The 16,049-nt window shown below is 48.2% G+C and overlaps 1 protein-coding gene across 6 annotated transcripts in view; it reads right to left on the bottom strand.

The window, feature by feature from the left end:
* Window positions 1-16,049, bottom strand: part of CBFA2T3 (CBFA2/RUNX1 partner transcriptional co-repressor 3) — an 82,030-nt gene that overhangs the window by 32,497 nt on the left and 33,484 nt on the right. For all 6 annotated transcript variants that reach the window (XM_061594601.1, XM_061594603.1, XM_061594602.1 and 3 more), the window contains exon 2: window positions 3,543-3,689. In XM_061594601.1, the coding sequence (XP_061450585.1) occupies window positions 3,543-3,663 (121 nt within the window). In that variant the 5' untranslated portion in view covers window positions 3,664-3,689. The remainder of the gene's footprint in view (window positions 1-3,542; window positions 3,690-16,049) is intronic.

Below are 16,049 nucleotides of genomic sequence, written 5' to 3'. Positions count from 1 at the left end.
GGTTGGGAAGCTTGTCGCTGACATCTTATTGCTTGGCTATAGGATCCCCCTAAAGGCAAGGTCCCTGCCAGAGCACTCGGGTGGCAAACCAGCAAGCTAGGGGGTTATTCAAGCTGCTGGCTTAGGCAGAACATCTTAGCAGAGAGCTCTTAGTAAGGGTACTGCACCAGCTGTTGGCTAATAGCCACTCAAATTAAGTGCAAAAGTCACAACGTCCAACCCTTCTCCCTTCCCTGATTTCTAAGCACTTTCAATGTACACACAGCATCACTGCGGGCATTGGTTAGTCCTGCTGTTGGCTATTGCAATAAGGCTTGTCGTTTTTGAGGGGGAGGGGGAGGGGGAGGGCAGCAGTAACAGAAAACACAGCAGACAGGCTCAAAAGCACTTCTGCATCTGCTACAGAGAGCAATTAAAAGCAAACCGCATCAGATCACAGACAAGCAGAATCCGATTTCTAATTGGAGAACATCTGGTTCCAAAAAGCAAAGGATGAAACGGACTTGAACGGCCACTCAGAATTTTTTTTAAGAGGGAGGGAGAGAACATCCTCCCCCCATGCACAATAAATGGGATGGGAGGCATTCCTTTTCACCATTCTACTAGAAGGGAGGGGAAGTTGCAGCAGGAAGGCCAATGCAGCCTGTGGAGCTGTGGAGCGAAGCGAGAGGCGGCATGCGCTGCTCTTTCTGACAGGGTGCAAGATGCAGTTAATTTTGACCCGGGTGGTGCGGCTTCCTTGCTGCTGAAGGGCAAAGGAATCTGGGGGAGCAAGCTATTATAGTAACAACTATGTCAGTGCTTTCAGCGCTGATGTGAGCGCCTGCGGATATAGCTGCCCACCTGCTGTTGGATCTTTTATCTAAGGATGGAAAGGAGGCTCCCAGCTGTGTCAGAGGAGTGCACCCAGCCTCCCTACCCGCTGCTTGGGCTGCCCTTGTGCCACCCCAAAGCATTTCAGGGGCGGCTGCACCATGTGCGTGAGGGACGGGTGTGCAGCTGGACAGTGATGATCTGCTCTGCAGATGGGTGCGGCTGTCAGGCCAGGGCAAGGCTGGTGCAAGGCATGTGGGCTGCCTGAGAAAAAGGAGAAGATGGTGACGCTCCCTCCACCCACCCTGCACATACAGAAACTGACTGGATTTGCAGCTGAGCAACACTGGTGATAAGGAAGCATATTTCATCTGAGGGCAGCAGGCTGCATGGTGCACAAAGTGCGGTTCTCCAACAGCTCATCGCCACTTGCCACCTCTCCCTCCTCCCAGCACCTGCCACCTGCGGTCACTGCCTCACTCAGCTTAACGGTAGGGCCGGTCTTGGCTTGGGCCTACTCAGGAGCAGGAATGTGGCTAAGAAGCCCCAGCTTGGCCACAATGGCGAAACCACTGACGTTATATGGAGCTGCCTGTGCTAGACATCACACAAACATATGAAGCTCTCGCAAGCTGTAGGGATGGCCGCTTCTTTTAGAAGAGGCTATATCCACCAGGGAGTTAGTAGCCACTGATAGCCTTATCCTCCATGAACTTTTGCTCCCTTGTGCGAATCCCAGCCTCACTATTAAACAGCCGGAATAGAGTCGGCTGGCATAAGCTGGGGTGGGCGGGGGAAGCGAGGGGTCTGCTTTCCTGGCACTCCAAGTGTGCTGCCATCTGGCCCTGCCATTTGCTTGGGAGGGGAAGCACCGGGAGGCAAGAAGCAGCAAGGACAGGGATGGAAGCCATCCAAGCCCACCCACCCACCTACCCTGGCATCCGAAGCAGCTCCGGGCCCTAACGACGCCTGGAACCTCCACACTAGAGGGGAAGCGCTTGGCTCCCTGGGATGAAGCTGGGAAACGGGGCTGGAGACACTGAATTGGTGCAAAGCCCTCTAACCGCATCTGGTGTGTGCTTGTGCTTTGTTCTTCTGCTTCCCAGAAAGAGGCTGGTAAACAGCCTCAACTCACAGTCCCTGCTGTGTAGGTCACTGCAATGTGTTGGGATAAGCAAACCTGCGTGCTTTTAGTAGGAAGATGTCCCTGCAATGTGTGTGTGTGTGTGTGTGTGTGTGTGTGTGTGTGTGTGTGTGTGTGTGTGTGCAGGGCAGGGTGGGGAAGGCAAAACCCTTTTTCACCCTGTTTCGATCCTGGGAGCAAAATGGGCCATGAGGATGGAGACCGAGCACCTAAATCAGGCCCCGGTGGGTCAGGTATGTCTTTGCCTTGGGAGTTGTTTGTGTGTGCCTGGCTGGGAAACGTCTTTGAATTTCGATAATGCCTCCCGCTTGTCTGGGGTCACATTGCTTTTAAAAAATGTATTTTTAAGTTTGTATATTTGTTTTTAATGTTTTTAATTGTTGTAAACCGCCCAGAGAGCTTCGGCTATGGGGCGGTATATAAATGCAATAAATAATAATAATAATAATAATAATCCATACCACACATTTAAAGCATGTTTAAAGCGCATGCCTTCCCCCACAGAGTCCTAAAAACTCTAGTTTCTTAAGGGTGCTGGGAACTGTAACTCTGTGAAGGGTAAAGTACAGCTCCCAGGATGCGTTGTGCTTTAGATGTATGGTGTGGATGTGGCCTGGATGGAAAGGGGTGCACGTATGTGTGTAGAATCTAGCCTACCCTACAAAGGTAAAAATCACATTCGTGGCTCTGGCCCCTTTTTCCTCTGCCCTTGCCCACGACTGGCTTGTGGCCCCTGGAAGATTGCTCAGAAGGAAAAGCGGCCCTTGGTATGAAAAAAGGTTCCACACATTGCTGCTGTAAGTTGGGCTATCCTGCCCAAGACAACACTCTGCATCTGGCAAAGCCCCCTTTGGCACTGGCTCTGCCAGGCAATAGCAGGTCTCTTTAGCCCAGCCTCTCTGCTCTCAAGCACATCCAACCAGAGCCCAGTTCCCCTTCCTTTATCAAGGGCATTCACAATATAGCAAAACCAAGGCAGCCACTCGATGCTGTTCCTCTAACCAAGGTTGCTGTTCCTCTAACCAAGCACAGTCAAATATGGTGGCAGCTCTCCCTGAACGAAGGACTCCAGGGTACTTCACTGTTGTCTAATTAACCCTAGTGAACTTCAGCAGGCAGGCTCAGCACCCAAAGCAAGGAGTTGGCAACGTGATGGAGCTAATGACTGCAGAAAAGGTGGATGGATGCTGCACAGCACAGCACAAGAGGTGGCCTAGACAAGATGCCTTCAGACAGAGTGACAATGTTACACCAGTAGTGGTTAGACTGACACCTGGGAGACCAGGGTTCAAATCTCCACTCAGCCTTGAAGCTCACTGGGTGACCCTGGGCCGTTCACAGTCTCTCAGCCTGACCTACCCCACAGGGTTGTTGTGGGGATAAAATGGGGGGGGGAGAACAATGTACACCACCTCGAGCTCCCTGGAGGAAAGGCGGGATTTAAATATAACAAAAATGAATAACATGCAGCAAGGCGGGAGAGACCATAGATTCACTATTGCTATTGCTGCCGCCGCCAGTATTTCTGGTTCCCTTGCAGTTCTGGATAGCCATCCCAGAGCATGGTGTTAACTCAGCTACTCACTAGGGTTTGGTGTGAAGGTGGGGTGTCGCGTTGCTCCCTGCGTGACGGCTGGTGATGGCGGCGGCATATTCGGGGGCGTGGATCGGGACTGCGTCTTCACGTCAGCCGGCGAGTCAGGCATTGTTGCTGCCTTGTTCTCCGGAAGACCTGCAGAGTGGAGAGGGGGAGAAAAAGGGCAGGGGGGGAGACCAGTGAGGAGAGCCAGAGGAGAAGGGGATGCCCAGGAACGGGAAAGTGCATTTTTACGAGGGAAGTGCATGAGAAGAGGCACTGTAGAAAGGCCCCCTTCTGCTCCACCAGGGAACCATTTTCCAGCCCAAGGGCCGCATTCCCTTCTGGGTGACCTTCTGAGGGCCACATCATGCCAGTGGTGGGTAGGTCAGAGGCAAAAGGGGGCAGAGCAACAAATGCGAATCTTGCCATTGTACATTCTACACACACCGTAGAGGCATTCTCAGAATTCAAGGACACATTCTGGCCAGGCGAAAACACACAAGGAGAGTGCAAAGCATTGCTAGTGTCTGGGGGAGAGTCCCAAGGGCCAGACAGACTTGAGGGCCTGCTTTTGGCCCCCGGGCCGGAGGTTCCCTATCCCTGAACGATACCTTCCCTAGACAGGACTGGGCATTTGTTGACGTGGTTGCAAGACTCAGAACATAAGAAGAGCCTGGCTGCTGGATCAGATTGCAGGCCCAGAATCCTGCTTCCCACAGTGGTCAACTAGGTGCCTCTGGGAAGCCTACCCCAGGGCATGAAGGCCATAGCCCTTCCTTGCTGTTGCTCCCCAACAACTGGTATTCAGAGGTATACTGCCTCTGGACCTGGAGGTTCCATTTGAGCTATCCTGGCTTCATGAGAGAAACTGAAATCGACAGATTCATCCATCTCTGCTCAGTAGCCATGGGATATTAAATGCCAATTGGAAAAGAAAAATGGACACTGGGGTAGAAAATGCAATGTCATACCCTAGATGAGGGCATGGCTGGCTGGCTGGCTAGAACACTGAACAGGAGCAGTGCTGTTATGAGTTGAGGAAACTTTGCAACCACACAGCAGCAATAACAGCCAAACAGAACATAAGAAGAAAGCCCTTCTCAATCACACCAAAGGTCCATTTGACCCAGCAACCTGCTTCTGACCGTGGCTGAGCAGATGTTCCTGGGAAGCTCACATGGAAGCACTGAAGGCCACAGCCCTCCCCTTACTGCCCCCCCCCAGCAACTCTTATTCAGTGTCACACAACCTCTGAACAGGGTCCTGGTTTATAAGGTGATGAATGTGACTGTGAGTCAATTCAGGTTCCCTTCCTTTCTCATCTTTCCAGTCTTAAATTCAGTTCTTCACATTTCTGCAGCAATTTGCAGGGTTTTTTTTAAATCCTCATGAAAATTCTCCAGCATTTTAGTACGAATTTCTCCTAACAAACACTTTTTGTATGCAGGTTTGACTAATGTACACATCTTTGCAAGCGCTTTCCCAATAATATAATGCATTTTCTAAGTTATTTTCACTAATATACTTCTTATGCACACTTTCCCCTAATATGTGCATTTTTGGTAAACATTGTTCCGTTGGAGAACTGCATCATGAAATCCAGACAAGTGCGAATTTTGAACTTGGTTCTCACATTGCTTCGGAAAGCGTGGATTTGATATATTCGCCTTTAAATGTGAACCGACTCGAATGTCCCTCCCATCCCTCCTGTGCAGGGATATAAGGGTAAGAGGGAGTAGGCCGGCTGGGAGAGAAATAAAGGGCAGAAGAGCAGCCAGTCAATAGGAGCAGCTGCCTGCCATCAGCAAAGGCACCTGCCTTAGATCTTGGAGGCCGCCAAGTTCATTTCTTTCTCTCCTCCATTAAAGAGGATGCAGTGGAGTTTGATGGCTCAGCGCAAGTGCATGGGCAGCTGTGGCACTCCATCACAGAGCCCCGTGGTAGCCGGGCCCTGCCAAGACCCAGATGAGGACCAAAGAAGGAAAGCCTCCCCTTTGCCGCCCCTGCGCGGGGTCAACCAGCGTCTCCTCGAGGTGACACTGCCTTCATAAGATCAGCAGAGCTTTGTAGCAGACCCAGCCTGTGGCTGATAAACTCTGATCTACAGCACATTCCTAATCCACTGCCAATGTGGCGCAATAATTGAACATAGAGAGAGAGAGGACACGGTGCAAGCTAAAGAAAGCTGTGCTCTTAGCCAAAGGGAGACTTTGGTTATTGGGGTTTACAGGGCAAGCAACCTAAGCTGTGATCATAGAACAGGCTCTCTGTTATGGATACAGGACGCCTGGATCCTGCAGTGTGCATGGAAACTGTTCTCGAGGCAGAGAAGCCTGGCTTCAATTGAGTGCACAAAGGCAGCCCTGTGGAGCTTGATTCCATGCACAGGACACATTACATACCTTGAGAGCCTTGGGAGGCAGAATCTGCTTTACACCAAGGCAGATCACTCACCCATCTAGCCCAGTATTGTCTACACTGACCAGCAACAGCTCTCCAGGGTTTTAGGCTGGAGTCTTTCCGAGCCCTACCTGGGGATGACCCTGACACCTTCTGCATGCAAAGCACGTGCTCTACCGCTGAGCCAGGAATATGGAGAGGTGTGCAATGTGGGCATGCCTGAAGCCAGCATTTCCCTGAAGGGGAGGCATCATCACATCTACAACTACATGCTTCAGATGTGCTGTGTACCCTTCTTGCACTGTGGAACCCTGAAGCAAGGCCTGCCAGGAAAATGTTGCCACCTTTTACTGCTCAGTCCAAGGGGATCCAGGATGCTCATGATTGGGGGGTGGGACTTAACGTTTATCTGATTGCTTGCAGCTGTACTAGATAGTCACGTACTAGAATCCTCTGTTCTAGGAAGCTGCCTCTTCCACCATTGGACACCATTGGTCCATCCAGCTTATTATTGTCTGGTGTGGGGCACCTTTGGCCCTGGAGATGTTGCTGAACTGCAGAGCCCATCAGCCCTGGCCACTGGCCAAAGATTCCCCATACCTGGTCTATATGCTCACTGGGAGCAGCTCCCCTGGGTTTCAGTCAGGGGACTTTCCAGTTCTACCCGGAGATAGAACCTGGGACCTTCTGCATGCAAAGCAGGTGCTCTGCTATGAAGCAATAGGCCCTTCTCCTGTCATGACAGGTGGGCTTCTGGACTAATCCTCCCCAGTCCCCCCCACACGTCCCTACGGTTTCACAATTTGGTTTTTGAAATTTTACATTTTGGGTTGTATCCAATGTTAGCCCCACTCAGAACAGACCCCATTTGAAAGTAATGGGCATGACTAAATTAGGCCAATTAATTCCAGCAAATCTACTCTGAGTGGAATTTATCTGGAAACAATCCTTTATGCTTTAATGGTTTTATTCGTTTTTTATTATATATAGTATATATGTTGAAGGTTTAATAGTATAGATGTGTCAGTCACCCTGGAATGTCTTTGATGACGGGTGGTTTAGAAAACATATAAATGAATGAATGAATGAAATAAAATAAGCATGAGATCCTTTCCTCTTTCACACACATGCACACTGTTTTGCTTCTTATTTCATCATTATGCAGTAGTGTAGTGGCAAATTCAGAAGTGCAGGATCCCTTCAATGTTAGTCACAGCTATGCTCCCCTCTCTTTGGCTGCTGGGTTGAGAATGAGATGCTTATCAATGCCTTCTCCCACAACAACAGGTACCCCTAGCAGCCAATAAGCATAAAAGGGGAGAGAGCTGCTGAGAAGAGTCTTCTCAACAGCTGACTCACCTCCTTTCACTCTGAATGACTCCAATTATCAGGAAAGGACAAGTAAGCATGTTAGAAGACTCTTCTCAGTGGCTAACCCACTCCCCTTTCATGCTGATTGTCTCATAGGATGCTGGAGACATTGGGACCCTGTTCCCAAAAAAGAAAAGGGTCTAAGACCCCCTGAGACCTTGGACAACTGCACCCCTGTCTTTATGCCTGCTAGGGTTCCTCCCCCCATGATGGTGCTGTGGTGAGGTGAAAATCTAGAGATGGGAGAATCTCACCATTTCTTTTTCTCATTTTTCAGATCTTCAGTTCAGTTTTCTACCTTTCCACATCAATTTGTGATTTTTTTAAAAAAAGTTATGAAAATTCATTCGCATTTTTGATGTGAATTTCTCCTAATATATACGTTTGTATGAAATTTTGCCTCATATTTGCATTCTTGCAAAGTAATTTCCCCTGAAACAGGGGTTCTCAAACTGTGATCTGTGGACCACCAGTGATCCATGAGCTTCATTCAGGTGGTCTGCCACAGGCCCACATGAAATATTCGTATTGAGTTTTCATTGCATCTTGATGGCTTCTTTCATTTCTGATATTGTATTTTATTTGTCTGCAGTTTGCATTCCACAGAATCCAAAATGTAATACAATCAAGATGCAATTAAAAATGATACATCATCTAGCACAGCAAATTAAAATTGCTACAACAGACAAAAAAAATCATTCAGTGGTCTACCAAAACTGTCAGCAATGTTCAGGTGGTTCATGGGGGGAAAGGTTTGGGAACCACTGCCCTAAACATGTATTTTTGTATGTTATTTTCATGGATGCATGTATTTTTATGCACTCTTTACTGTAGTATATGCATTTTTGCACACGTAACTCGGCTGGAGAACTGCATTGCAAAATTTGGAGAAATGTGAATTTCCAAGGATGGGTGTGCTTAGGTTCTTGTATTGTATCAGAAAGAGCGGATCAGGTGAGTTCCCCTCTAAATGTGAACTGAATCAGTCTTCTCTCTCCTCCTGAGCAATTGCTCATTTGAATTGGCTAGTTCCCTTAAATGCTTGCAATCTTTTTTTAAAAAAATCACCATCCACTCACTCAGACGGTTAAAAAAGTGCCCATATCACCAGCCACCTTTGGAATGTCTCCCTCTAAGTCCTGCCACTCATTGATGAGCGCTGCATCGTTTGCCAATAAGTGATGCCAAGTACAGAACAAGCCAAGAGCTATCTCTTATTTGTCAACTATTGTGATGGATAAGTTGCCCTGACCTGGACGCTTAAAGGAGAGGGAAAGGTGGACTCAGTCCCGGATGCCCCTGAGCCTGTAACTTGCCTTGCGTGAAGCTACTCCAAAAATGCAAAGCAGCCCTGCACAATTCCAGGCAGTGCAATTAGCTTTCCCAGGCAGTGGCCGCCGTGTCTGTGAGGAAGCCCCCACACCGGGCCTTCAGAGAGGGTCATTTTCCATATTTGTTGAAAGGTTCCCCCCCTCCACACACACACACACATTTCATTGTGGAGAGAATTCTGGAAGGGAGCCAACGGGAGAAGCACCTCAGTCCCAGCAGGGTGGCCTTCCTTCTCTGCGCCATTCCCAGCATGCAGCTGAGTTTGGGCCAACAAACACGAGCTTTGGCGGTTATAAATCAGCTCGTGAGGCAGCTCTGGCTGGGGCCAAGGGGAAGGGGTGGAGATTCCCCCGCCTGCTTGGAGTCCCTTTGGCTCCGAAGTCCTCCCTGGCATTGCAAAGCGTGCTTGTCCTCTCCGTAGCATAGAAGCCGTGTGTGAAATGTCATTAATTTCTCTAACCTTTTCCCGTCACAGTGACACCATATACAGGGTTTAAAATCTGACCCAAGTCAACCCAGGGGCTCAGACCCAGAACCTGTCTGCAATACCGCAGAGTTCAGTCTGGACTCCTGAGTAATGCAAAGGAATAACGGAGAGCATTGGAAGCTGCTGCCTCCTATGTCAGTGGGGCGATGGAATCCGCTCCGGGGTTTTGTCCAAACTTTCAAGGAACTGTTTCAGCACTTTGGACAGCTCCTTGAATGTTTGGACTAAAATCCAGAATGGATTCACTGCCACACAGATATCAGAGCCACCAGTCTTGACTCTGAGCATGTCCAGAACAGTCCCTTCATCGCTGAAGTCTTTCTTGGGTTATGCCCAATGCTCCTACTTTGTGGTTGTTATGTGCCTTCAAGTCAACTACGACTTATGGCGACCCTATGAATCAGTGACCTCCAAGAGCATCTGTCATGAACCACCCTGTTCAGATCTTGTAAGTTCGCTCCTACTTAGAGTAGACCAAATAAAGCTAGTGGACATGACTAATGTAGACCCATTAGTTTCAATGGGTCTACTCTGAGTAGAATTAGTTGAATACAACCTATTGAGCTACAGGTGTAGGAAATGGAAGGGAAACCTTGTTTGGCCACATTCCTTCATAGGCAACTTTTTTGGGGGGGTGCCAGGGGGAGAAGCAAGAAGCAAAAAGCTGACAGAGTAGCTACGGCTACGACTTTTCCCTTATACAGCAAGCTGCAGTCCAGCCCTGCAAAAGTCAGAAGTGTCCACCCACCCCAGCTCTCCATTCTCCATCCAATCAAGTCCAAAACAGTTCAAGGACACATTCTAGCCAGGCCACAGCACTCAAGAAGGGCATGGAACAAGGGCCAGATTGCGAGGCCAGGAGGGCCGCATTCGACCCAAGCATTAAAGGTTCCCCACCCCTGAAGTAGAGTCTCCAGTGGGACAGTTGCCACGGTACTTCTCTGTCTGCCAGTGAGCCCCAATAATGTTTCACCTCCTGGCCAAGAGGGTCATTCCAAACATGGCCCAGCTCCAGACTGGCTTTTGGTCCCCAAGAGTGTGTTCAGCTGTGGAGCTAGACCCAATCCTGGCCCTTCCATTTGTGTACTGAGGGGCGACCCAGGTATTTTCAAATACCAAGTACACGGTTTACATATTTAGGTGTATGATTCAAACAAATGCACACATAAAATCATAAAGTGCAAAGAAGCCCGTTGCACAAATCAACAATGTCTTTGTTGTGCAAAACAGCTGTCGTTTCTTATTCTGAAAGAATGACACATGCAAACTGCGCCAGGATGGCCTGCTTATATGATTTAAAAACCTTTTAAAAGGTGAGCCTTTTAAAGACCTGTGAGCCACCCGATGTTGAAAAAATGGAAATGGACTGCCGTCAAGTCGATCCCGACTTATGGCTACCCTATGAATAGGGTTTTCATGGTAAGCAGTATTCAGAGGGGGTTTACAACTGCCTTCCTCTGAGGCTAGTCCTCCCCAGCTGGCTAGGGCCTGCTCAGCTTGCCATGGCTGCACAAGGCAGCCCCTGCCTTGTCCGCAACTGTCAGCTGGGAGGCAACTGGGCTCCTTGGGACTATGCAGCTTGCCCACAGCTGCACAGGTGGCAGGGCAAGTAACCCCTGAGCCACTCCCTGTGAGGGTGATCTTTAGCTGGTCCCCAAATCTCATCAGCCCCAGTCAGAGCTTTAACTTGCTCATTTCAGTATAAATTGAAACCAAAGCTATGGCAATTTGCTCTCAAGCGGGAACCTTTCTCTTTTTGCAGATGGAAAGGACAAAATTTGCCCCAGTGCTTACTTTTCTTTATGTCGGGGTGGAGGACATCTGTGACCCACCAGATGTTGTTGGATTCCAACGCCCATCAGCTCCAGCCAGAATGGCCAATGGCCTGGGATGATGGGAGTTCAGTGGAGGTTGGTGTCCACTGGGACTGGTAGGGCGGAAAGCAGGAAAGTCAAATAAATGGCTGGTGGAGCCAGAGCCAATGAACGGTGGAGCCACCTAATTCTGGCTTTGTCTCCATCACTCTTCCCTGCTGCGTTCTTCAAAGTCAACCCTGGAACTAAGGAGGAGGAGGTTGGCAGCTAATTCCATCCTTTGGACAGGGTATAGGTAAGAGGGCAGGCTGGTGGGGGCTTCCTGAGGGCAGAGTGAGCTTGGTGGGGCAGGGTCCCACTTGCTCTAATGTACCAACTTCCATTGTGGGAGTTGTAGTCCAGTGACATCTGGAGGGTCGCAAGTTCCCATGCCTGCTTTACATCCACTTTAATTGGAAGCCCCTGAACAGTCATGTACTCATCCATCAGAGATGCTTTTTACTTTGTCCTTTGACTCTCTAACCTCAGCCGTTCAAATGAAGATCCTGAGGCATCTCTGCACTGGAATGCAAGGGCCGTTCAGTGTTCAACCCTCTAAACAGTTCTACAAACTGCATTGGGAAGAGGAGTTAGAAGTTAAACAAACAAGCACACAAAACTGCTCCAGTTCCATGTTGGCCATTTGAATGACAAGTCTCTCTCTGACCATAGGAACATTCTTCTTTTTTTCTCCCAAGGAAAAACTGTACTTCTGCAAGTAAGACGCTTATGGTGGAAATTTTGACTGCTTTAACAATAAGGTGGGCAGTTGGCAGCAATTAGATCACACAGTATGTTTTGCAGCAGGGGCCAGAAATCTTTTCACTGGTTTTCTCTACTGTCCAAAGCCTGCCCGAAATCCTGGAGAGCCTCTGCCACTCACGGCCCATCCACACCTAACCGCAAAATCCATATTTTCCATATTCAGTTGGTGGCCTCGAGAGCCATACATGACCTGTTCATGGTCGCATTATTGTGAAATCCCGATTATCAAGCATCCATACATGTGGGCTTCCACCCACCCCCCAAATTGCTTTAGCATTGGCCACTCCCCTAATCACCCTTTTTCAGTGATTAGTCCATAATGGTTGTTTGCTTTCCGCACACTTTTTCAGAAGAGCTCAGAACCCATCCTGTGCTGGTTGCATTTCCTGAGTTCAAGAGTTCACCAAACATTCTATAGAACTGGGAAGTGGATATTAAGCTCCTTTGTAAAAATGTGTTAGAATATAACTGTCTTCAGCTACGAATGGGAGGAAATCTTTCTTTTTGTACATTGAATAGCCTTAATCTCCCTGTGGCCGAGACTTTCAGTCTGAGCAGTAAGACGACTACTCTTGTACCTGATCCAAGGTTAAGTTGCAGATGAGAGAATTCACAGTCCTCATGCAAAGCTTAACTCTAGAACCTCAATAATGCAATATGAACATATACTATATTGATGTAAGAACTAGTAGACATTGTCTAATTGTTAGGAATTTATTAGAAAAGTGTTAGGAAAGTGTGATTTGTTACTGTATTTTCATTGACAGTTTCATTGAAAGTTGTTATAGTTGCTCTTTAATAATGTTATCTTATTTAATTTTTGTAAACTGTACTGTTTTTATTTATATGTATTTCTATATTTGCGTTTTGTTTTTTCTAAGCCGCCTTGAGGCCTTTTGGCCAAAAGGCGGCATAGAAATAAAACATCATCACCACCGCCACCATCATCATCAAGAAACTGTATCTTTTTTAAAAATTCCCATGCATGCTCAGGTTTGCGTATGTGCTATTGGGTGGGAAGGAGACAGGGGGCTTGGCACATGGCAGAGGAATGCCCATGGACTCCTACTGCAGGAAAGTCTGCGGCATTGCGTCCGAGCCCACAGACTTAAATGTGATTGATTATAAGTTTAGGAAAGCATATCAGTTTTTCAGTGCTATTTCTAATGCTGATTTGTTAACACAAAAATCCGTACTAGCTTGCAACGTCATATGGAAGACAATGAATTAACGAGGACACAAAGCTATAACACTGCAGATTATACAGTTGTATGGATGGGCCCTCAGTATAGACACTAAGCTAGAAGAACCACTCATCTGAGCCAGTCTAGGGCAGCTTCCTGGGCTAACTCTATGGTCCTGCAAGAGCGTATCCTGCACTAATTTAAATGCAAAAAGAGCTTTTCTTTGAAGGTGTACTATAAAAATGATAATGGCTCTACACTCTATTATCAACAATTTGAAATAGATATCAGTAGCTGCAGCCTGTGACATGGTAGGCTGGGCACTGTCTGTTCCCTGGATATTTATTTATGCACAGGTATCTAGATACATGTGGGCTCAAGGCAAGATGCATCCACTTCAAACTAAGAGCTTTAACCATGGAGAAAGGGGGTGGCAGCACAAGCCTGAGGAATGACTGCTCAAGGAATTCTCACTAGGGGTGCCTCCAGAATTGTCACTATTTCACAAATGGGAAGACATGTAAACCTCTCCCAAGCAATCAGAATGAATGCTCAATAAAGACCAGGCATATCCTAACCTCCACATAAGCTTTGTGAAAGGAAATCAGAGGGAATGCTCAATAAAGAGGTCATCTGGAGAGCGCTAATAATTTTTTAAAAAAATACAGTATCCACTAAATGCAAAATAGGGACAAAGATTTCCAGAATTGGCACATAGGGCTGTCTCTACTTAACAGGGCAATTGGAACACAGTTAGGTTAGGTTAGATCCCAGCAGAAAGCAGGTATTTTTCCCCCCTGCTTGCAATGTCTGCCTGTCTTTTTAGGGTTTTTTTCCCTGGGGAAAATTCTGGATGTGTAACCCACAGCTGCAATTGCTTTGCAGAGGCAGCTGACAGCGGTGGAAATGTGCACCAGACATGTCTGAGCCAAACACACCCATGGGAGCTAAGCCGTGAGGCGAGGAATGGCTAGTTTCACATAGAAAATGTTGGGAGCAGAAAAATGTTGTGAAGGGAATCTGGGGCCACAAAAGAAATCTGTTATGGTTACAGCAGCACAGTCTGGCTAGAATGCAGCAAAAACAAGGCACGGGGTCATGGAGCTGGGATTCAGGCACCTGCTTGTCTCCCAACATATGGGGACATATGCAAAGACCATGTGGTGGGAATCAAGGGAAAGGCGGCTACCTAAAACCCCCTGCAAATGATGTGCTCTGCAGCCGGTGCTTCTTAGGCAAGCCAGTCCAATGAGCACTGGATGTGGCACCCATTACTCCTCAGACATTTGAGTTTAGGGAAAGGCAGCAGTGGCAGAGCATCTGTTTTGCATGCAAACGGTCCCAGTTCAATCCCCAATGGGATCCCCAAATAAGGCTGGGAAAATCCCTTGCCTGAACCCCCAGGGAGCCGCTGCCAGTCCGTGTAGACAATACTGAGCTAGATGGGCCAAATGGTCTGATTCAGTATAAGGCAGCTTCCTATGTTCCAAAATGGAATCCAAAATCGATTTAGCCACAGTGCATCTGGAAAGGTCGATGCTCACCGAGAGAGAAACGACTGCTTGAATCCCACCTGAAGTGCTTGAGGCTGGGTGGAGAGAAATGCTCATTCCCATTTAGAGCAGATGCTCATTGCATGAAATACAAGAAGCCGCCTTATTCCAGGTCAGACTGCTTGCCCATCTGACTGCTTGGGACAGGGACAGAGGGAGCTGCCTGGTCCATCTAGGTCACTGTCTACACTGGCTAGTGGCAGCTCTCCAGGGTCTTAGGCAGGAAAGGGCCTTTCCAAGGTCTACCTGCAGATGCCTAAATTAAACCTGGGACCTTTTGCAAGGGAAACAGGTGCTGTCCTACTGAACTCAGTCTCTGGCCCTTCCTTGTCACACAATAAATGTGCACATTAAAAAAATGTCTCCAACTGAGCTATGGCCCCTCTATGGCTCTGTGCAGACTAGGGTTGCCAGGCTCAGGGCCTGAGACTGATCCTGTATCTTTAGGAGAAGAGAAAGTCAGCCAAGTGCAGGTGTTCTTGCAACCCTGTAATGGGAAAAACCACAAGGTGGAATTCTCCCTTCTCCCTGCACAACTTTTAAAGATACAGAAGACCACTTGGTAACTTTAACAGTTGTGCAGGGGGAAGGGAGAATTCCACCTTGTGGTTTTTCCCATTACAGTGTTGTAAGAACACCTGCACTGGGCTGACTTTCTCTTCTCCTAAAGATACAGGATCAGTCTCAGGCCCTGAACCTGGCAACCCTAGTGCAGACCAAGATCTGCTGTCTAATTCACTTAAGAGTGGTTGAGATGCAAACTTGCCAGAAGTTGGACTTTCTGCTTTGGAAGCCTTTCACCTTGATCCCAGACCTTTGGGAGAGTTACTCTGCACATGCTCACATGTCCCAGAGCTAAGGTTTGTCATTTAAAATATCCCAGGGCTCAGTCCTTGTGTCAAGCACATAGTTCTTCTGGGGCCCAGATCCTGTCTATTTCCAGACTGGTCTGCTCTGGTACATTTTCCACTCCTCTCCACCATCCCGTGCTGTTTTGGGAAGTGTTGAGGGGTGAGAAGCATCATGTGAAATACTGTGCATCGCTCTGACTGATGACAGCATTCCTGTGACTATCGATGCCTGAGAATGGAGCCTGGCACAGTGTGGGGCTGCTGACTGCCCCCTCTCCCTACGTTTCCTGCTTTATTTATAAATACCATCCTGAGCGACAGCGTAGAGTCAAACAGCAGCTGAGAGCCTCACAGAACAGATGGAAGCCCACAGAAGCCCTGGCATGTCCAGAGTGCTGTCATCCTTGTGAGACTGCAAAGAGGTTGTGGATTGGGAATGCGGCGGGAAAAGCCAGTGCATCTGTGAACTGGAGTGCTTTGGTCTGCAATTAAGACTAGGGAAGCTGCCCAGAGGCTGGCTGGCTTAATGGTCAGGGCCTGCACTGGGGCATCACATAGCCATGTCCCAATTCTGCTCTGCTATTTCTCATTACTCAGCTTCTTGGGACACAGAGGACATCCTTGTCTCATTCATTTGCACAATAATACTGCAAGATAATACTCACACATAAAGTTGCTCAAGTGTTACTCCCCTGTGAGGTAAGGTTGCAGCATTTG

This window comes from Rhineura floridana, chromosome 13, assembly GCF_030035675.1.
Source record: "Rhineura floridana isolate rRhiFlo1 chromosome 13, rRhiFlo1.hap2, whole genome shotgun sequence".
Lineage (NCBI taxonomy): Eukaryota > Metazoa > Chordata > Lepidosauria > Squamata > Rhineuridae > Rhineura > Rhineura floridana.
This window is presented reverse-complemented; position numbering and strand designations above follow the sequence as displayed.